The 23,734-nt window shown below is 46.1% G+C and overlaps 1 protein-coding gene across 4 annotated transcripts in view; it reads left to right on the forward strand.

The window, feature by feature from the left end:
• Positions 1-311: 311 nt before the first annotated feature.
• Positions 312-23,734, forward strand: part of slc36a4 (solute carrier family 36 member 4) — a 434,983-nt gene continuing 411,560 nt past the window's right edge. For 2 of the 4 annotated variants that reach the window (XM_072476441.1, XM_072476445.1), the window contains exons 1-3: positions 15,091-15,232; positions 16,425-16,548; positions 23,357-23,447. In XM_072476441.1, the coding sequence (XP_072332542.1) occupies positions 15,094-15,232; positions 16,425-16,548; positions 23,357-23,447 (354 nt within the window). In that variant the 5' untranslated portion in view covers positions 15,091-15,093. Of the gene's footprint in view, positions 399-679; positions 768-3,479; positions 3,531-15,090; positions 15,233-16,424; positions 16,549-23,356; positions 23,448-23,734 lie in introns of those variants that run through there. The other 2 variants (XM_072476443.1, XM_072476444.1) reach the window with 2 other exon arrangements.

Below are 23,734 nucleotides of genomic sequence, written 5' to 3' on the forward strand. Positions count from 1 at the left end.
CTGCCCTACAAATTAAAGTTGTAAAGTTACTGTACAAATTGAAGCTCCATGGAATGGAATTCAATATATTATTATTTAAATAAATCAGATTAACAATTGTGCAGGTAGGCTTAGGGCTGGGTTGCTGCCTTCCAAATCATCAAATCAATCAGGAAATTGAAATGAAGGAAAGAAAGTCGATGTGGAAAAGTTATGCTCTGCCAGAAGTGTGATCTGATTGATTCAAAGTTCCTGCAAACTTGGAACCTGTGCAAAACTACAAATATGGGCAGCCTTGGTGCGCATGCTCAGTTTGTGGGGGGGCATACAGCGCATGCCCGGTGTCTCAGAGAGGCGGCTGGACCGAGGGGGCCCCGGTTCTAAGTTTGTGTCCGCGATGGCTGCCCCCCTGCCGGCAGGTTAGTCATTGATGCGGCAAATAAAACCGGTGACTGGTGCCGTGGGCGGCAGAGCGAGGCAGGGGCCTGGGGAGGCCGGTGTCTACTGATCCATGGTCCTGCTTTTGAATTTGCCTCCTCCAGGGTTAATGGCCCTGGGAAGTGGGAGGATCACCTTTGGCCGCTTTCAGTATGGGACAAGCGCCAGTCCTCTGCTTTTAATTTATTATTCATCCCTCTGTGTTGGAATGGCACCTGGCCACTCTGAGTAAATGCACGTCTTTTCTGTTTTTGTTGCTCAGGATTGTTTTGAGGCGAGGACAGCCGCTTTTGGGAGGAGACGGCGTGTGACGTGGCGCAGCGCTGACATGGAGCCCGGGGAGGAAATAGGTAATTCTGCAGTGGGAGCTCCTGGGGGGGAAGGGGGATGATGACTGGGTGCTGGCCTGCTGCCGCCTTCCTACAAAATTCATGTATCAGGATGTCAGGACAACCTGAGAACTCATTCACAGCACCTAGAAACTGCAGCTGACAGCCAATTGCACATAACGAGGAGAAATAACTCCCAGGGAAGCAAAAACGAGTTGTTTATAAAGAAGCTGTGGTTGCAGTTTGACATGTGTGGACGTTTTGTTTTTCGGCTGAAGGAAATGGTTAATTTTATCTTTTGCCATGTATTCAACAATACTTGGGAACATTTGGAAATTTCGGTGGCTTTTTTTAAATTTGCTGAATACAGAACATTTCGTACACAAACTTGAAATGTATGACTATGTCAAGCATATATTTTATAGATAAATACTGCTTTGATAAGTGTTTCTATATCATGATGAGTGGGATTCTGGTTAGAACCAATAATGATGTCTTGTCAATCGGCACATTGATTCGAATGTGTGATCAAACATTTTGGCTTGTCTGTTGAAGAAATTAAACTAAAACATGTGGTGTTGCAGGCTGATTTGTGCAAATGTTGGCCCAAAGAACCAATGCCAACATCAAGGTAAGAGGACAGAGGAAAAAATGGATTGAAAGAAAAATGTTTTAGATACATTTGTCTATTTTATAATGGGGTAAGCAACATATAACACTAGTAAAGTAAATGTAAAAACTAAGCAATTAAGATGATTCATCCTGGTTTACCTGTGTATCCCAAATTGGTACTTGACTCTCTTCCTGTGACAATTATATTTAAGGACTAGCTTGGTTGCAGAAACCTTTTAAAAAAAAAAAAAAAAAGTTATCTAGATCATAAAGTGAAATCAAAATTAAGATATTTAACTCTTTGAGCCTCAGTGAGATCATGCTAATCTGTGACTTAATTCACTGTCTTTGCCCCATATCCTTTAATAGCTTTTGGATGGCAAAAATCTAAACAGTTGATTTGGCATCAATTGCTATTTGTGGAAGAAAGTTCCAAACCTGTTGTTAGGTTGAGAAAGCAAAAATATGCATTCATATGCCACCTGTCACTTAATCAGAATGTCCAAAGTGCTTCAGAGTGTTACTTTTGGATTGTAGCCACACTTCTATTGGCCAATGTGGAATTTGTAGACACAGGGTCATGCAAGCCACATGCAAGCTGTGGATGCTGAAAATGGAGTGATACTTCATTATGAAGTAGTGCAAGTGTCATTGAAGGGGTTCTTGATGATTGTAATCAGAAGAAGCGTAATCAGAAGAAGTGAGGTAAATAGATCTAGAGTTTTAAGTATTTCTGAAGGCTTTTTCCACATGATTTTTTTAAGGAGAGATGATTATGTGAGCCGTGTTCCCTTTTGTGAAAAGCTTACAACAGTATATTCTATGTTTATCCTCATTTGCTGTAGGAAGTGTGATGTTTATGTGGGTGTTGAGATCGGGAACATAGGAGAAGGAGTAGGCCATTCGACCCTTCAGCCTGCTCCCCATTTAATAAGATCATGGTTGGTCTTGGCTGAATCTTGCATCTGGCCCAGGCAGCTTCTTGTATGTTTAAGTTTACATAGCCAATTTCAATTAGAGTTTATTTTAGTTCTTAGTTTCTGGTAAAATTGAGTTGAAATAGACTTTTAAGTGAAATCAAAGCTGGCAGGCAGTTTAAGGGTTTTGTTTAGTTTCTCCGACTTGTTGAAAAGAATTGCTTTGATTTTTGTTTCTCAAATCTTCCTGCTTCTTGCACATATTCCCTGAGTTGAACTGTTTTTTTTCAGATTTAGTCTGGATTTTGGATTGTTGCGCACTTAAGCCAATTTGTTTTGTCTTATGAACTTTTTCAGGATTGTGTACTACTTGCAAGCAAAGGTTAGTAAAGTAGAGAATACCAGAATAAAAATAATTGGTAGAGGATAGGCAAGTTTCATTTAAACTTAGTTTCAATTGCTCCATCAATATTTCTATTCATTTAAACTATACTTCATGATGTAGGGCAGGGTCCTGATGGGGCTGACTTAAAGGGTGGAAGCTCATCAGTGGAATTGGCGGAGGACCAAAATGGATTGAAAGTTGTAAACTACAATGGATAGACACTGGAGCATATGTGGGGCAGAAAATCTATCATGAGACGTTTGTACATGAGTATGAGAAACGGGCCTGGATGTGGCAGGAAGTTACTAGCGCTCAACATTATTCAGGAGTAAAATTGGACAGCAACCTCTGGTATCTGCAAATGCAGTTAATATGTACAATTAGAAAGTTGTGTGGTTTATGTACGGCTCCTGAAGCTTTGAAACATTGGTACCTTGCTACAAGATTTGGCATGCAAAAATCTACCTGTTGCATAAAGTCGTAGCACTTATACACCAGATCCAACTAAAAACCCCAGAAAAGCTTAGACCTTATCCATTTTTGAACGGATCATGGTGCGATAGGCAAAGAAACCTCGAGCCTTAAAATTTTACTTTGGCAAGCGTGAAGACTCATTTTTTTCTGATTTTAATTATAGTTGGAAATCTAAACTTTTTAAATTAAATGTGTATATTGTATCTCTTCATCCTACCTTCTCTTTTTCACTTTCTGTGCCTAATTTTTAGATTGAAAGCTTAAATCAAACTCATCTTCCCAGTTTAAAGTTTTTGTCCTGAGTCATGATTCTTCAATTTGATTGAGGAGGCATAATTCACACAGGTCTCTCGTCCGCTGTGGAGGAAGACGCACCATATCAGACACTTGGTGACGGTAAGTTGTCATGCAAACTATTGCTGGAATTGAGTCTGCTATGGCAGGAGGGACGGATTTGGTAGGAATATCAGAAATCTACTGAATTCAGATGGTGGAAATGAATATAACATTCAAAGTTATCGGGTGCTTAGAAACACCATAATATGGTTTAGCTCGATGTGCTGACGACACCTTAAGAGATTGAGTTTGATCTTGTGGAATAGTTACAAAATGAAATACTTTGGGCAAACAATAACTTCAACTTGTATTTGCATAGCGCCTCAAACTTAAAATGTCCTGAGATTCACAGGAGCTCTATCAAACAAAACTTGACACTGAACCACGTAATGAGGTATTAGGATAGATGACCAAAAACTTGGTCAAAGAGTTGGGTTTTAAGGAATATTTTAAAGGAGCAAGGTGAGGCAGAGAAGCTTAGAGAGGGAACTCCACAGCTTGGGGCCTTGGTTCTCAAGATATTCGAGTAAAATAAAGATTAAAAAATAAAATTTGGATAAAATAAAGCGAAGAATTAGATTGCTAAGAGTGCATCTGTTGGAAGGTGTTTTTTTTAAAAATAAACAATTTTATTGAGGTATTTTTGGCATTGTAAACCGTTACAGTGTACAGTAATGTGCAGATATCAACAAAAACATAGTGCAAATAACTAATCCTCTCATAAACTGTACCAGCCTATTTATCCCCCCATATTCTACTCTAATCTACCCCCCCTCCGCTGACTTTTAATTCCCCGCGAAGAAGTCGATGAATGGTTGCCACCTTCGGGCGAACCCGAATAAAGATCATCTCAAGGCGAACTTAATTTTTTCCAGACCAAGAAAGCTCGACATGTCCGAGAGCCATACTTCGGTCTTCGGGGGCTTTGAGTCCCTCCCATGTCAGCAGTATGCGTCGCCGGGCTACCAGGGAAGCAAAGGCCAAGACGTCGGCCTCATTCTCCTCCTGGACCCCTGGGTCTTCCGAGACCCCATAAATTGCCACTACTGGACTCATCACCAACCTTGTTTTCAGTACCTGGGACATGACGTCCGCAAATCCCTCCCAGTATCTCCTAAGTTTTGGACATGCCCAAAACATGTGGACGTGATTCACTGGTCCCCCCCGCGCATCCAGCACACTTGTCTTCCACCCCCAAAAAATTTACTCATCTGGGCCATCGTCATGTGGGCCCGGTGGACGACCTTGAACTGAATCAGGCTGAGCCTAGCACATGTTGCAGTTGAATTTACCCTACACGGGGCCTCCGCCCATACTCCGTCCTCCATCTCCTCGCCGAGTTCCTCCTCCCACTTGAGCTTCGGTTTCTCTGTCTGGGACTCCTCCCCTTTCATGAGTTCTTGGTAAATATCTGAAACTTTCCCCTCCTACCTCTCCCCTGGAAACTACTCTATCCTGGATCCCATTTGGTGCGAGGCGTGGGAAGGATGGGACCTGTCTGCGTATGAAGTCACGTACTTGCAAGTATCTAAAGTCATTCGCCCTTACTAGTCCGAATTTCTCCTCCAAGGCCCTGATGCTCGCGAAGCTCCCCCCAAGAACATATCGCCCATCCTCCCCACCCCCGCCCGCCGCCATGCTTGGAATCCACCGTCCATGCTCCCAGTGGCGAAGTGGTGGTTGTCGCATAATGGAGACCTGACCGATGCTCCCACCTTCCCTACATGTTTCCTCCACTGGCCCCAGATCCGCAGGGCTGCCACCACTACCGGGCTGGTGGAGTACCTGGCCGGCGGGAGCGGTAGGGGAGCCGTGACCAGGGCTGCCAAACTGGTGCCCCTGCACGAAGCCGCCTCAACTCGCCCCCAAATAGACCCCGTACCCACCATCCAACTCCTTACCATGGCTATGTTGGCCGCCCAGTAGTCGTTGCTAAGGTTCGGCAGCGCCAGCCCCCCCTCGCTACGGTTCCTCTCATGCATCGCTTTCTTCACCCGCGCGGACTTTCCCGCCCAGACAAAGCCCGTAATAGTGTTGTTGACCCTTTTGAAGAAGGACCGCGGGATGAAAATCGGGAGGCACTGAAAAATAAACCGGAATCTTGGGAGGATTGTCATCTTTACCGCCTGCACTCTCCCCGCAAGTAATAGCGGGAGTGCATCCCATCTCCGAAACTCGCTCTTCATTTGTTCCACCACTCTGGTCAAATTTAGCTTGTGCAGCCTGCCCCAATCTAGTGCCACCTGTATCCCCAAGTATCGGAAACTTTCTCTGACCATCCTAAATGGCAGCCCCTTCAACCTATTCTCCTGGCCCCTCGCCTGCACTACAAACCTCTCACTCTTAGTCATGTTCAGTTTCTACCCTGAGACCTGGCCAAATTCTCTCAATATTCCCAGTATGCTGTCCATCCCGGCCAGTGGGTCCGATACGTACAGGAGCAGGCCGGCCGCATAAAGCGAGACCCTGTGTTTCACCCCTCCCCTAATCATTCCCTTCCACCCCCTCGCAGCTCTCAGGGCAATCGCCAGAGGTTCTATAGCCAGTGCGAACAGCAACGGGGAGAGTGGACATCCCTGTCTGGTCCCCCGGTGTAGTCGAAAATAGTCCCATGACGTCCTATCCGTCCTTGCGCTAGCTTTTGGGGCCTGGTACAATAGTCTGACCCAGTCGACAAAGCCCTCTCCGAAACCGAACCGTCAGAGTACCTCCCACAAATAGTCCCACTCCACCCGGTTAAAGGCCTTCTCTGCATCCATTGCCACCACTGCCTCTAACCTCTCTGCCCTCCGGGGGAATACGTTGAGTAGTCTTCTTAAATTGGCTACCAGCTGTCTGCCTTTAACAAACCCTGTTTGGTCTTCCCCGATCATCTCCCGGACACAGTCCTCAATTCTAAGCGCCAAGACCTTAGCCAGGAGCTTGGCGTCGATGTTGATCAGGGAGATTGGTCTGTATGACCCACACGCTTCCGGGTCTTTATCCCGTTTTTATATCAACGAGTTGGTAGCCTGTGACATTGTCGAGGGTAGAATCCCTCTGTCCCTCGCCTCGTTAAATACCCTAGTCAGCACCGGCCCCACTATCTCCGAGAACTTTTTGTAGAACTCCACTGGGTATCCATCCGGCTCTGGGGATTTACCCGACTGCATGGCCTTCAAGCCCCCCAGTACATCCTGCGCTCTAATCGGGGCCCCCAGTCCGTCTACTAGCCCCCTGCCCACTTTTGGGAAGGTCAGTCCGTCTAAGAAGCGCTTCATCTCCTCCGGCTCCTCAGGAGGTTCCAAGGTATAGAGCTTGCTATAAAACTCCCAAAACACCTTGTTCAGTCCTGACGGGTCCTCCACTCTGTTCCCCATACCGTCAACTACCCTGCCTATTTCTCTGGCTGCCTCCTTCCTCCTGAGTTGCTGCGCAAGCATTCTACTAGCTTTCCCCCCATGCTCATATACCACACCCTTTGCCTTCCTAAGTTGTTCAGCAGCCTTGCTCGTGGACAACACTCCCAGCTCGGCTTGTAGTTTCCATCTATCCCTAAGTAGGTCCTCCCTCGGGAACTCTGCGTATTCCCTGTCTGTCCGATGAATCTCCTTGACCGGTCTGTCCATTTCCGCTCTGTCCGTTCTATCTCTGTGGGCCTGGATTGAAATCAGCCCCCCCCCCCCCCCCCCGGATTGAAATCAGCCCCCCCGCCCCCTTACCACCGCCTTCAGCGGCTTCCATAGGGTCGCTGCTGAGACTTCCTCTGTGTCATTAACCTGCAGGTAGTTCTGCATGCACTTCCGCAATCTCTCGCACACCCCCTCATCTGCTAGCAATCCTACGTCTAACCTCCATTGCGGGCGTTGGTAACTCCCTTTGCAGACCTACAGGTCAAGCCATGATCAGCTTGCGTGAGTCTAAGTTTGGGATTTTTCCCCAGCACCCTTTTAATGAAGTCAGCATCATCCCAATTTGGAGCATTTACATTCACCAGGACTACCCTCACCCCCTCAAGCATACCACGGACCATAAGAGATCTACCACCTCCATCTGCAATTGTGCCCTCCGCCTCAAATTGAACCCGTTTATTGATCATGATTGCCACCCCCCTGGACTTAAGAGTCTAAGCCCGAGTGGAAGACGTGGCTAATCCAGCCCTTCCTTCGTCTGGTCTGGTCAGTCACTTTCAGATGTGTCTCCTGCAGCATGATCACGTCCGCCTTTAGAGCCCGCAAATGCGCGAACACATTGAACTCTTGACTGGCCCGTTTAGTCCTCTGACATGCCAGGTGATCAGCCTGGCTGGAGGGCACCGGTCAACCATAACCCTTGGGCCCGCCCCAGCCCATGTGCCGTGCCCCTCCCGGTTCACCTCTGGCAGTTCCCACCCCCGACCTCCTCTCTCTTGCCTAATTTAGATCCCTCCCATGTCAGCAGAATAGCCCCCCCCCCCCCCCCCCCCCCCCCCAAAAAGCAACAACAGCCCTGCCATATACTGGCTGTATGCATACCCCCCACCTGACTTCCTTGACTAGCTTCCTGCTAGCCCGGTGACTCATCTCTCCGGCGCCCACTTGTCTCGCTCCCATTGTCCACCCGAGCGCATCCCCCCATCCATCCACACCAATTCCCCTGGTCTGTCCTGCTCGAGCAGTCTCTCTGAGATAAGGACGATCAAACAGAAAAGGGCAAGCAAACAAAGAACCGAGACTGCTCCAGTTGTAATGCTATTCCAATTGTGTACACAGCTGAGTAATAGCAATCGCCCCTTTCTGCGCATTAATAAAAGAAAAACACAGCAACACAGTACCCGTGTAACCCCCCTTCATCAAATAACTTTAACCCCCATTGCTTCCCGGCCAAATTTCTGTTACGATGGAAGCTCCAAAAAGAAAAAACACAAAGAAAAAGCAAACCGAAAAAAGAAAAGAGGGAGGGGGCACCAGTCCCCCCCTCGCCCCTTGCAACCAAAGGCAGCAAAAAAAAATACAAAGTACCTGTGAAGCACCATAAAGTAGAAAGTCAGTCCAAGAAAAAGAGAAGTCACGTAAACAATAATACTCAGACTCTGGCTTGAGTCCGTGGGCCCTCAGATCGGCACCAGTTACTGATTCTTTGTGAACTCCATCGCCTCATCGGGGTCCACAAAGTAGTAATGCTGGCTCTGGTGCATGACCCAAAGACACGCCAGGAAGAGCAGACCGAACTTCACGTGCTTTTTGTACAAAATCTCCTTAATTCGTTTAAAGGCTGCTCCTCCTGACTCAGGTCCTGGTAGATGCGCAGGACATTGTTGTTCCATGTACAGCTCCTTGTGCTCTTTGCCCACTGAAGGACACGCTCTTATCCGTGAACCTGTGGAACCTGACCACCACTGGTCGGGGGGACCCCCCGGTTGCAGCTGCCTCATCTGCATTCTGTGTGCCCCATCCAGCTCCAGCGGTCGCGGGAAGGCGTTAGCCCCCATCAGCTGCTGCAACAGGACTGCCACAAACGTCGTGGTGTCCGCTCCTTCGGCCCCCTCCGGGTGGCCAATAATTCTCGGATTTTGTCTGCGGGTTCTGCTTTCCAGGTCTTCGAGTCTGTCAAGCAGCCTTCTCTGTCGCTCCTTAAACCCATCTATTTCTATTGCAGCGGTCATTTGTGTGTCCACCTGTTCCTCCACCACTTGCTCCAGCTCCTTGACCTTTTTGTCATGGGCCTCTAGTCTTTGGTTCACTTGCTCCACAGCTTTCTGAAGCGGTTCTAAGTTATCCCGCTTCATTGCTTCAAAACTTCCTTTTATGACCTGCAGCATATTGTCCAGCGCTGCTTGGATTGTCTGGTCCGCGGTCCGTACGTCAGCCATCTTTGATCCCGGGTCAGCTCCCACACCACTTTGTCTCTGCCCTTTCTTTTCCTGCTTTTGCTGCTTTCTGCTCTTCTTTGTTTCCATGCAGCTCCGCACGTTTAAATCAGCAACTTTGTGGCCGTCTTTTCTAGCGCGCAAAAGTTCCAAAACGTCGGGAAACCAGGTCCAAAAATCCGGCCGGAGAGAGAGCCACCGAATGTGCAGCTCACTCCCTCATCGCCGCCACCGGAAGTCCTGTTGGAAGGTGTTTTTGATGTACAAATTAGCATAGCAGCAGGAATACAACTGTTTATTTAAGTTACTAGGGGTTGAACAATGATGTGCAGAAATGGGTGTTAGAACTGGAGAAGAAGTGAGTTCAAAGTGGAGAAAGAAAAGTACAATTTGCAACTATATGCTAAAAGCCTAATCCGAGGTGTTATTAAAATAGCATAACATCAAAGGGCGAAAAATAGTATAACCATAGCAGGATAGCTGAGTACACGAGGAGAGGAGCAGCTACTAAACTACCATTGTCACACCAAGCTGGAGAAAGCAGGCTCTCCAAAAGACAAGGTGGTGGAAAAAGCTGCTATTTTATAAACTCTTAACAGGGAAGAGCCACTCCACTGAAGTGAAGAAAATGTTCCCAAACCGGAAAGAAGGGTAGCAAGGATAATCCAGGGAACTACAGGCCGGTGAGCCTTACTTCAGTGGTAGGGAAATTACTGGAGAGAATTCTTCGAGACAGGATCTACTCCCATTTGGAAGCAAATGGACGTATTAGTGAGAGGCAGCACGGTTTTGTGAAGGGGAGGTCGTGTCTCACTAACTTGATAGAGTTTTTCGAGGAGGTCACTAAGATGATTGATGCAGGTAGGGCAGTAGATGTTGTCTATATGGACTTCAGTAAGGCCTTTGACAAGGTCCCTCATGGTAGACTAGTACAAAAGGTGAAGTCACACGGGATCAGGGGTGAACTGGCAAGGTGGATACAGAACTGGCTAGGCCATAGAAGGCAGAGAGTAGCAATGGAGGGATGCTTTTCTAATTGGAGGGCTGTGACCAGTGGTGTTCCACAGGGATCAGTGCTGGGACCTTTGCTCTTTGTGGTATATATAAATGATTTGGAGGAAAATGTAACTGGTCTGATTAGTAAGTTTGCAGACGCCACAAAGGTTGGTGGAATTGCGGATAGCGATGAGGACTGTCAGAGGATACAGCAGGATTTAGATTGTCTGGAGACTTGGGCGGAGAGATGGCAGATGGAGTTTAATCCGTACAAATGTGAGGTAATGCATTTTGGAAGGTCTAATGCAGGTGGGGAATATACAGTGAATGGTAGAACCCTCAAGTGTATTGAAAGTCAGAGAGATCTAGGAGTATAGGTCCACAGGTCACTGAAAGGGGCAACACAGGTGGAGAAGGTAATCAAGAAGGCATACGGCATGCTTGCCTTCATTGGCCGGGGCATTGAGTATAAGAATTGGCAAGTTCTATTGCAGCTGTATAGAACTTTACTTAGGCCACACTTGGAATATAGTGTTCAATTCTGGTCGCCACACTACCAGCAGGATGTGGAGGCTTTAGAGAGGGTGCAGAAGAGATTTACCAGAATGTTGCCTGGTATGGAGGGCATTAGCTATGAGGAGCGGTTGAATAAACTCGGTTTGTTCTCACTGGAACGACGGAGGTTGAGGGGCGACCTGATAGAGTTCTACAAAATTATGAGGGGCATAGACAGAGTGGATAGTCAGAGGCTTTTCCCCAGGGTAGAGGGGTCAATTACTAGGGGGCATAGGTTTAAGGTGCGAGGGGCAAGGTTTAGAGCAGATGTACGAGGCAAGTTTTTTACACAGGGTAGTGGGTGCCTGGAACTCGTTACTGGAGGAGGTGGTGGAAGCAGGGACGATAGTGACATTTAAGGGGCATCTTGACAAATACATGACTAGGATGGGAATAGAGGGATACGGACCCAGGAAGTGTAGAAGATTGTAGTTTAGTCGGGCAGCATGGTCGGCACGGGCTTGGAGGGCCGAAGGGCCTGTTCCTGTGCTGTACATTTCTTTGTTCTTTGTTCAACTGTGGGTGGTACTATAAGCTGGATTTTAAAAATAACCTCTGACGTTTATTCCATAAGCTGCATACTATTATCTTTAGACAAACCATATTCTCTGGTTTCCTTCTTTCTTTTCCCAAATATTTTTATTCGGTTTTATTTCAAGTTTATACATAACAAAAATAATAACAGGTAATAACAGACTCTGCCCCTACTAAACAGCACCAGAACCCACCCTTCCTCCAAGGATACTGCCTCCACCATAAACCTTCCATAACTCCCAGAGGTACTGCCCTCCTCCGTCCCTGCCAATGACAAAACGCTCTCCAGCAATCAGGAAGGCGGTACAACGGGGAATGTTGGAAAGATCTTCTTTGCGAAGTCGCGCACCTGTAAATATCTAAATGTGTCTGTCCGTAAAAGTCCAAATTTCTCTGCCACCTCCTCAAGGTTTGAAAATCTGCCCTCCAAAAACACATCCTTCACAGCAACCCCCTTCTCCTCCCATCCCTGAAACCCAGCAGCCAGCTTGAACATATGGTTTGCACAGATCAGCACCAACTTCGATACCGCCCCCAATTTGAAGTGCTGCTGAAATTGTCTCCGTATCTTCAATGTGGAGACCACCACCAGATTCCCTGAGTATTTCCCCGAAGAAAAGGGTAGCAAAGCTGTCACCAACGCCCTTAGGCCCGAGCCCCTGCAGGGCAACGACTCTATCCGCATCCATGTAGCCTCAGGATCCCCTCACCATCCCAGCATCTTCTCTGCATTTGCTGCCCAATAATAACTTTGCAGTGCCCCCGACTGCCGCTCCCTTTGAAGTCCCTTCCGAATCCCAGCTAATTTTCCTGCCCAAACAAACGTCAAACTTAATCTCTCCACTCTCCCAAAAAAGCAAATACTGAAATAAAAACAGAAAACGTGGCTAGAGATTCATTTTCACCAACTGAATTCAGCCAACCAAGTACAGAGGGAGGCTGTCCCATTTCTTCAAGCCCGCTTTAACCCTCCTCACCAGGCTCGTAAAATTCAATTTCCGAAGCCGGGCCCAATCCCACGCCACCTGCACCCCATAGTACCTAAAATGGGAACTTGTAAGATGAAATGCCAACACCCCCAAATTGACCCCCCTCCCCATTGAGCAACCGGGAAACACTTGAACTTGGGCTCTATCCCAAACAGTTCCAGCACTGCAAACAAGTATCCCCATTCTACCCTATCGAAGGCCTTCTCAGCATCCAATGCTACAATGACCTCCTGCCCCCTCTCTTCTGGGGATAATCCTACATTGTTCCCACCCTCATCCCAGTCCCAGTCCTCAAACAACAGCAGCACCAATCGATCAGCAGGTTTTTTATAATACTATACCGGGAAACCATTTGGCCCTCGTGCTATACCCATCTGCATTAACCCAATTCCTGTTCTGACTTTCTCCACCCACAGTGGCTCCTCTAACCCATTCTGATCCTCCTCCTCCAGCCTTTGACACTCCAAACCCTCCAAAACCTTCAACATATCCGACGACTCCTCGGCAGCTCCGGCTTTAAAACATTCTTCTATAACTCCTTAAACACCCCATTAATTTTATCTGGCAGCGATACCAATCTACCCCGCCCCCCCTCTCTTCTCTCGCTCTCTCTCGCTCTCTCTCGCGCTCTCTCTCGCGCTCTCTCTCTCGCTCTCTCTCTCGCTCTCTCTCTCGCTCTCTCTCTCGCTCTCTCTCTCGCTCTCTCTCTCTCGCTCTCTCTCGCTCTCTCTCGCTCTCTCTCGCTCTCTATCTCTTCCCCCCCCCCCCCCCCCCTCCCCCCCTCCCTCCCCCACCCAATCCGTACAATCTCCCAGGAGGCCGCCTGCTGCTTCAGCTGACCAGCCAAAAGCCGACTGGCCTTCTCCCCATATTCGTACATTACCCCCTCAAGCGCTGTCACTGCCTACTGCCTTAATGATGGATAGTAGATCAAATTGCAACTGGAGTTTCTGTCTACTAGCCAGGGGCTCTGGTGTTGGGTCACTTGAATACCAGCCATCCCCCCCCCCCCTCCCCCGGTATTCATCAATCACCCTAGCTGTGTTCACACACACACTCCCAAATCTGCTAACAGCTCCACACCGGCTGCTGGGCTGGCCCCATCTTCAAAACCATATCCACCAGGTGCGGGATATTCTGCATACCTCATCCTGGGAGCAGGGCTCTCCCCTTCACAAAAATGTACGAATGCACATTATGCAACGGAGAGAAATAGGAGAATTCCCTGCCCCCAGGCTGCAAAAACGTCATGGATCCGCTCCACCATTTCCTTCACGAACGCTGCCTGTACCTTCGCTGCCTGACTTCAGCTAAGACCGATCCAGCTTGGGGCTCAAAACGCAGTTCCAATCTCCCCCTAAAATCAACAGGTGCATATCCATATCAGGAATCGCAGCCAGCATCCTCTTCATGAACTCCACATCATCCCAATTTGGGGTGCACATGCTCATTAACACCACCGACGTACCGTCCAATGTCCCCATGATTATGACATGCCTGCTGCCCTAGTCCGCTACCACCTTCTCCATCCGGAACTGAACTCTTTGTTAGTAAGTATTGCCACCCTCCCAGGCCCTGCTATCAAAGCCTGAATGGGATGCCTGGCTAACCTAACTCTTACGGAGCTTGACCTGGTCTCTTATCCGCAGGGGGCTCTCCTGCAGAAGCACCACATCGGCTTTCTTTTTAAATGAGAGAAACGTCGTGCACGGTTCACTGGGCCCCCAAAACCCACACATTCTACTTAACCAATCGAAACGGGCATCTCTTCCCCTCCCCTTCAAGTCAGCCATCTGCAATCCGAGGGTTTATCCCCCTCCATTCACCATACTCCTGAAAAAATAACCCACCCAAGATGGCCTCCTGCCACTCCCAAGGAATGGGACGTAGTCCTTACCCTCTGGTTTCCGAATTGCATTTTACTTCTGGGATCTTGTATGCCTGGTATCTATTTGCCAGTGTAAATTCTTGGATAACTTCCCAGCGTTTTTGACATTTTCATCACATACTGACAAGTCTTGCTCTTTGTGCTTAATGCTGAAATACCCTTGAATTTCCTTGCTTCAATCTCCCCTTGTAAATTCCTGTACCTTGTTGTCTAAAGTCAGAATTCTTACTGTAGGCTTCTGAACTAACAGTTTTTCCATCCTATCATTTTTGAATTTTCCTTTCTCATTCGTGATCCTCACACAGCAAATGCACATCATGGTTTCCACCTTTGTTTTCCTTCTCTTAGATGTTTCACTTTCTAACTAATTCTCCCACTCTCTTTAATCCCCTTTGATTTGTTGCAGCTTTTAATTTTGATTTCCCTTTCAGACTTTTGGCTTCTTGTGATCCTCTTTGTCCTGCATTTGATAATTTTTCTATTTCACTTTAGTTACTTTCCATTCTACGCTTCTGCCTGTGCTGTTCTTAAGAAAACTCCTTGATGTTGTGCCCTGTTACTTTGCCTGGTCTTCTGAAACTTCATACTGTTATGCAGCCTTTGGAGAACCACTCGTCCAGTTGCAAAGTATTTTATCTGCTTCAGTTTACCTTGTTACGAACTTGGATAGCTCCCAAATCAGTCTGTTGTGTTTGTTTATTTTCACTGGAGTCTGTGATAAGGAGTGAACAGATTAAGCTGTTTAAAATAAAAGGATTTAAACGCATCAGGGAATTTCTCCTCTTTCTAGGAAAGTTCTACAGAACAAGGTGAAATTGTCTTCAAATTTAACCTATGCTGCTTAGAAGTGATCTAGTTAATGTTTCTGAAAACAAGACGGAGAGACTCTGGAATGGATATTGCCTCAGAAAACCAAAGATGTGGTGCAGTGAAGCCATTAAAACAACAGTAAATACACAATCAGATAGTAAAGGTACATAGAGAAAATGCAGGAAATTGGAATTAAAAGACAGATAATGATGCCACTATTCCTGACCTAAATAGAGATGATTGGTTAATGCTCTCATCAGTCGTGGCTGGAGACAATAATCCAGTATGTGACCAGGATTGAGTTTATGCACATTTTGTAAATCACTATCCACCACACAATAACACTTACATTTATTACTCTTTTCATAGTTGTTAATCCCAAAACACAGGCGTGTTACCAAAATTTAACACTGAATCATTTAAACAGATATTACAACAGGTCACTAAAATCTTGGCCAGAGAGGTCTGAAAGAAGAAAAGAAAGGCAGAGATTTGGGAGGAAAATTCCTGAAATTATGGCATTGGTCACTGGAGGAATTATTCAAATTGTGAATACTGAAGCCTGGAATTGGAAGACCTTCGATATCTCAGGGTTGTCAGGCTGAAGGAGGTTATAGGGTCACCTAGAGATGACCAAGACCATGGAGGAATTTGAAAACAAAAATTTTAAAACTGGGGCATTGTTAACTGGAAATGGATGCAAATCAGCCCATTAAGGGCTGACACAAGATAAGCCAGTGCATTGGAGTTGTCTAAAGGTAATAAAGCTTGGGGTGTGTATTTCAGTAGCGTGTGGGTGAGGACCGGCAGAGTTATTGCTGTTAAGGAGGCATTTAAAATTTTATAATCCTTAAATACAATAACACACCTAGAGCTACTTGATTTATTTTTAAAATCAATTCTGTGTGATTATCTTTAACATTTTTATAGATTTCAAAGAAATTACATTTTTACTGACGTGCCATTAATAACTTTGCCTTTGTGTCCAATCCGTGAAAGGTTCTGATGCAATGTCATCAATCTGATAGGTTAACTCTCCCAACACATGCTGCCTAATCTGCTGGGCATTTGCAGCATTTTTTTTTTTGTTTTTGTTTAATATTTCCAGCATCTGGAGTATTTTGGCTTTCATAAAAGGGGTATAGTTGCTTAATTTTTCATTTTGAATAAGATTTCAGTGCCCTTTTATAGTATGGAAAAATTGACCTGGAAATTTGAGAGGGCGAGCAAATTTAGGCTGCAGTCCTTTGCCAAATCTCTTGTGTTTTTTTTAATGTGGAATTCATGAATCCGGATTAAGCTGAAGCTAATAGTGGAAATACAAAATTAATTTGTGTATTGTATTGGTATTTCAGATATGGACGTTATGAAACCTCTAATAGAAGTGGCACATAGTTCTGAAGGTGTATCAGATGAAGAGCAAGAACCTGAATTAACAGGTTTGCATCCACGACGACCAGGTGACGAAGAGGGTATCTCGTAAGTGCTTGTTATCCTAAGTTAATCAAATGTTTTCTCTCTTCATATAGCTGTTTGACAACTGTTTTTGCATATTTTCCTTTTCTGAAAGAATTAATTTGATCTTTCATTTTGCCCGTGTTAATGCAGGGGTAAGAGGCCAGTTGTGTCCTAGTATTGCCTTAGTTTAGACGAGTTACTGGGCCAAAGAGATGGCGTGCCAAGTTCAATCCCTGGTTTGGTCTGATGTTCACACTATGAATGAGTGGTTTGGAATGCTTAAGTGGTATTGTTACTTTTTACAGACTTGGGCTTATTCAGATACCTGGGTCTGGATTGTCCGCTGACGGGATGCTACGTTTTGCCGGCAGCCCAGGGGATTTCTGACGGCGTGAGGCTGCCCCACAATGGGAAACCCCATTGACCTGCCGGCATAACGGAGTATCCCGCCGGCGGGGTGAAAGGGAAATGTGGCGCGGGGGGGAGAATCCAACCCCTGAAGTTTATTTTTGAATTGCTATTCTCCTAGTTTCATTTTTTTAGAAATAAACATTAATTCCTAGCGAAACTAAGGCTAATTGAGACAAGTTCAAGTATATGAGAGAAGGTGAGGTAAGTCGAGGAGCAGTGGATTTGGTGATGCTTAGCTTAAATTTCCAAAGCTTGTAGATTGTAAAGGAAGAGAAGCCTAAGATGGACCAGCTATGTTTTGAGATCATGGAAAAGTATAAATCTTCATTTCAATACCAAGCGCGCATTTTCTTGTTCCTTGTCTGAGAGCAAATGACAGATTAGATAAAACCTGATTAATATTTATAAAATATTGATTTAGGCAGCCATTATAAGATTCAGAAATTGTAGGTAATGTTTAACGTATTGAGTTTTTGATGTCATTGTTGATGTGGTGGACAAAGAAAAGCCAGTTGGTGTTTTCTACTTGGATTTCAGAAATCACTTGACAAGGCTTCATATCATGAATTAATGACTTGAGTAAAAGATGTCATGGAATCACCAAGTTAGATATCACTGGTGCAGGACAGAGAGATTTGGGGATATGTGTGCAAACATTGTAGGTGGCAAGTTAGGTTGGAAAGTTGATTAGAAAGACCTGTAGGATTCTGATAAATTGAGGCATAGCATACAAAAAACAGGAGCAGTTATGTTGAACCTTTATGAAATATTGGTTTGGCCTTAACTGGAGCAGTGTACCCAATTGTGGGCACCACACTTTTGGAAGGATGTGAAAGCTTTGGAGAGAATGCAGAAAATATTTAGGAGAATGGTTTCTGGGCTGAGGGACTTCAGTTACATTGATAGATTGGAGAAAATGAAATTGTTTTCTTTACAGAAGAGACATTTTGGAGGAGACTTGTTAGAAATGTTCATAATCATGAAGTCTGGACAGAAAAGGGGAAGAAACTGTTTCCATTGCAGAAGAAGAAACTGATATAAATGGTTTTCTAAAGGTCAAAGCTACATGAGGATAAACATTTTTGCTCAGTCGAGTACTCAGGACCTAGAATGCACAAATTGGGGAATATGGTTTTCCAAAGCATGATTGGTTAAGCACTTGAAGAAAATAAGTTACCACACTATAGGGGAAGGGTGTGGAAGAGGGATGAGCTGAATTACTTTCCCAGACAGCCTGCACAGACATGTTGGGCTGAATGATCCTCTTCTGTGCTGTAATCATTCTAATTCTTTGTCCAAATACCCATTGTATTAGGCTGTCCCTGTTTATTTTAGCTGTGGGCAGAAGGGAATTTGGGGGAGAAGATTAGGGGTGGTCACAAGCAGTTAGTTTCTAGCAAAGGTTGCAAAGACCGTTCAGTCTCCATCTACACCTCCTGCTGCCTGGGGAAAGCGGGCAGTATAATCAAAGATCCCTCCCACCCGGCTTACTCACTCTTCCAACTTCTTCCATCGGGCAGGAGATACAGAAGTCTGAGAACACGCACGAACAGACTCAAAAACAGCTTCTTCCCCACTGTCACCAGATTCCTAAATGACCCTCTTATGGACTGACTTCATTAACACTACACCCTGTATGCTTCATCCGATGCCATTACTTATGTAGTTACATTGTATATGTTGTGTTGCCCTATTATGTATTTTCATTTATTCCCTTTTCTTCTCATGTACTTAATGATCTGTTGAGCTGCTCGCAGAAAAATACTTTTCACTGTACCTCGGTACACGTGACAATAAACAAATCCAATCCAATCCAGAAAGCTGCGAGGGAAGTCTTTGGCCAGATGCTGAAGTAGCATGCAGGAGAGTGTTCTTTTTCAGTCAATTAAGATAATCCAATGATGTGGAAAAATGTAGTTGTTATAGCCCCCATGGGTTGACCCAATTGTTCTCCCGTAGGGCTCGTGGAGTACGAGCTCCCCCATTTGAGGGGCGGAGGCCCAACAGTGGGCTTGTTAATTCCCCGAGATAATAACCAGCCCAGGAATGAGCTGGTATCTCAGGATGGTCCCTGATGGGACTTGGACTGCTGCTTAGTTGCTGTATTTCCTAGCTGTGAGTAGGAAATAAATTACTTTTGGCTCAACTTTTCGGCACTCCTCATTGACTAAAATATTGCCGATAAGGATAAAACAGAACTACAGGCAGCGCTGCAGGCCACTCAGACCATGGCTACTTCTCGATGCAAATGAGCAAGGTTTGCATTGTTTCACGAATGACGCTCTTGGGTATGCTTGACACTTTGATGCAAGTGTGGAAGACTGGACTCTGTATGCGGAGTGCGCGCTATTTCTTCAGGGCACATACTGTTCCTGAGGAAGATCGTCAGAAGGTCACTCTTTTGACCGCCTGTGGGCCGCCACTTTCAGCGCTATAAAGAGCCTAACCTACCCTGCAGCCCCAGACTCCCAAGACCTTGAATTGGTGGCACTCCTGGAAAAACTATTATGACCCCAAGCCGTCGCCATTGTTCAAAGATGCTGATTTAATTCGGCCAAGAGAACCCCAGGGAAATTTGCTATTGGAGTTACTGGCAGTCTCAGTGACAGGATGGCAGACATTCGAAAAGATAAGAATTTAAGGAACACACAAGCGAGGTTCGCAACATACATGGGGGAACCACTAACCGTCACAGGTACAACAGTGTCCTCCGTTGCCTACTGACACAGACTGTCAGGCTGCCCTTGATAATAGTACGGGGCTCCGGCCTGAGTCTGCTGGGCTGTGATTTGGTTACAGAGACTCCGTTTGGACTGGCAGCGGAATGTCAGGATGGGCACTGGGGGACGTCTTGGGGAAGTACCCGGAAATTGTCCAGAAAGGCCTGGGTAAAATCAAAGGTGTCATGGCCAAGAAACACATACACCCTAAGGCCCGACCAAAGTACTTCAGGGCCCGCTCAGTTCCCTATGCATTGCTGACCAAGGTAGAGGATGAACTCAGCTGCTTGGAAAGGCTAGAAATCATCATTTAATTTGCAGATTGGGCAGTGCCTGCAGTCCCGTACTGGATTATAAGCTAACCGGAGGGCAGCACGGTAGCACAAGTGGATAACACTGTAGCTTCACAGCTTCACTGTCTGTGCGGAGTCTGCACGTTCTCCCCGTGTCTGCGTGGGTTTCCTCTGGGTGCTCCGGTTTCCTCCCATAGTCCAAAGACGTGTAGGTTAGGTGGATTGGCCATGCTAAATTGCCCTTAGTGTCCAAAATCGTTAGGAAGGGTTATTGGGTTCTGGGGATAGGGTGGAAGTGGGTCAGTGCAGACTCGATGGGCCGAATGGCCTCCTTCTGCACTGTATGTTCTATGTATCTATGTAAACAAGGCCTCTCATTTGGACAGATACCCAATGTTGCGAATGAAGGACCTTGACACAAATTTGGCTGGAGGACGCATTTTCTAAATTCTGAGTCACACCTCCAATAGGAGCAAGACACAACTTCCAAATAATTTGTGACAATTAATACTCTTGAGGTCTCTATGACTATAATTGGCTTGCGCTATTTTCCAGGGAGTCATGGAGGACATCCTTCAAGGACTACCGCGAGTGATGGTCTACTTGGACAATGTCCTGGTCACCGGAACGACAAAAAGGAGCACCTGAGCAACTTGGGAGGAATTCCTCTGCTGATTTACAGATACAGGCATCCGTCTTAGAGAGAAAAATGCCCTTTCTATGCCAAAGAGGTCACGTACATAGGCTACCGTGTAGACCGAGACAGCTTGCACCCTCTAGAGGAGAAGGTGTGAGCAATCAAGCCCCCATGCCAGAGAATACGACCGAATTGCAGCTGTGCTTAGGACTCGTGAATTATTATGGGAAATTTATCCCTAATCTGGTGATCATCCTTGCAGCACTGCTACGCGCTACTGAAGAAATATCAGGAATTGGCGTGGAGAGCGCCGCAGGAAGGAGCGTTCGATAGGCGGCTGTCATCATCAGGGATCTTGACCCATTTCAACCCCTCAATGCCTCTTTTGGTCACTTGTGATGCCTCTCTGGACGACACATGGACGACGGACATGAGAGACTGATGACCTATGCATCGTGGACTTCGGCCGCTGCGAAGCGCAACTGTGCTCTAATTGAAAAAGAAGGGCTGGCCATCGTCTTTGCGGTGAAGACCAGTACGTGTATGGGCATTGGTTCAGAAAAGGACGCCAAGCCATTGCTTGGATTGTTTATAAAGGGCAAGGTGATTCCGCAAATAGCCTCTGAATACAGCAATGGGACCTATTGTTAGCGGCGTGCATGTAAACATTTAAGCATTGCCTGGGCATACAGATTGCAAATGTGGGCATGCTGAGCTGACTCCCATTACCGAATGTTCCTCCATCTCCACCAAGGATTGACGAGGTGTTATCTATCTTGCATTTTATGCATACCTTGTCACTTCACAAATAAGTGATTGGATGCAGAAGGACCCAGTGTTGACAAAGTTCCGCCATGTTGTCTTACATGGGGGCTAGCAATGGAAACAGCCTAAGGAGCTGTGGGATTTTGAGACCAAGCAGCAAGAGCTCTGGATGGAGGACATCATCCTCCTGTGGGGAGCTTGCATTTTGATCCCAAGCCAGAGCAGATAGGCCATACTTCTAAGATCTACACAATGGGTGTCGAGATCAAAATGTTAGCCAGGTGCTATGTATGGTGACCAGGCCTGGATGGCGAGATTGAGCAACTGGCCCATCAATGCACCACATGCGAGGAGCATCAGAAGCTCCCTTCCAGCCGCACTACTCCATCCATGGAGATGAGCAGGCTGGCGTTGGATGAGCCTACATGCAGATTTTGCCGGATCTGTGTTCTTGCTGATGGTGGACACCCATTCCAAATGGCTAGACACCCATCAAATGTCTCTCACCAGTTCAAAGGCCACTGCTGAGAAACTGCGACCCCATGGCATCCCAGAAGTATTAGTCATGGACAGCGGTACTCTGTTCACCAGAGACGAGTTTACACTCTTCACAAACACAAACTGGGTGAAGCACATCTGGCCCCATACCACCCTTGAATGGTCTGGCTGAACTAACTGCAGACTTCCAAGAAGGGAATGATGAAACCAGCCACTGGATCCATGTAAGTGAAGCCGGCATGCTTTTTATTTCAGCTACTGGACCACGTCGCACATTACGACTAAGTGGAACCGGCTGAACTGTTGATGGGCCAATGGCTCAGAACCTGCCTTAGTCTAACGTTCGCCGATATTAGTGGGTAAGTAGAAAGGGATCAAGGCCTTCAGAGGTAATAACGAAGCAGGTAGACGCAAACCAAAAGCTTCTGACCAGGGGATGAAGTAAACGTCCAAAATTTCGGAGACAGTGCCTGGTGAATTCCAGGGACCGTGGTGGAACACTGGGACGCACGGTGCGGAAGCACTTAGACCACATCAGAGCAGGGGCCTGCATTAGAACAAACCCCACCTGAGGAACCCTCCGGCATGGCACAAGGGGACATGGGGCATCACCCACTGCGGACCCCGACACGGAGGTGCGTGAAGTGGAGGATTTGGGATTTGGAGATTAAGACATCTGTGTTCTCGGACGATAGTATCACCAGGGAACGGCCACTGATGGTGGTGTTATGGGAGGAACTATAATACCTGAATTGCAGTGTCCTTAAATAACCATCTCCTTCTCGAGGCAACACGGGAACCTTACCAGTATACACACACCTCAACGAATGATGCCAAAAGGATGAGTTGTATATTAAATTTGATCAGAACTCTGTACTATTTGTTTACCTACTGTGAAATAACACAGCTTGGTGATTTATATCTGATTGAATCACAACATATTTTATATGTTCATTTACAAAACAATCATGTGACTGACACAAAATCTAATTGGATCACTGTTATTAAATAGCTGGGTTTCAGTACTGGACTTTCCTGGAAAACCCTAAATGTAAAATACCTAAATTGCTAATAGGAGTGACTGGCACCATTGTACCCGAGAGAAGATCTAAACTTGGGTCAGGGTTTTTACTCTATGCTGTGTGACTGCTACATTTGCTAATACAAGTGCTTCTACTCCCAAAATAAAGAATTCATTGACAGTGAAGAGCTTTGACAAGCCTTGAGGCCATGAGTAGTATTGTATTAATTCTTCCTTTAAACCCGATTATTGCATTGACTGGCTCACTCCCCCTTCCAAATGCTCTAACTGCAGGTTTCTACAGAGGATACCTCTTCATAACTAAACTGGCACTTCTCTTGCCAGGCCCTCATTTAGTGAAATCAATTTAAGTTAAGTTACTAATTAAAAATATAATTTGAACTTGGAATGAAATAGCTGGTACATTAAAACAGAAGATAATCTGAATATATTTGACAATTTTATGCACTTTATATCATTACAGGTTTACCCAAACATTGATTCATTTGTTGAAAGGAAACATTGGAACTGGGCTGCTGGGTTTGCCACTTGCAATCAAAAATGCAGGCCTTCTGGTAAGAGTCAATGTGCATTAACTAAAAGGGGACACTATCTTCTTGAGAGAGTTTATTTTTTAGCTTGGAGATCTACCATTTTTGTTGCAGCGATATTGTGTGCCGATGAGATGTATTGGCTCAGATCGTCCAGTCTCTGGATAGTGGAAGACTGGAAGTTCCCTGAAAAATGTGCATGGGGCACCTCTGAAGTCCTGACATAAGCACATCCTTGTTACTTCAATTGGAACTGTTTGCTGGCCTTGCCCTACCCAGATGGGTCAATGGTCAGAACAACAAAGACTTAG

Source organism: Scyliorhinus torazame, chromosome 15 (assembly GCF_047496885.1).
Source record: "Scyliorhinus torazame isolate Kashiwa2021f chromosome 15, sScyTor2.1, whole genome shotgun sequence".
Lineage (NCBI taxonomy): Eukaryota > Metazoa > Chordata > Chondrichthyes > Carcharhiniformes > Scyliorhinidae > Scyliorhinus > Scyliorhinus torazame.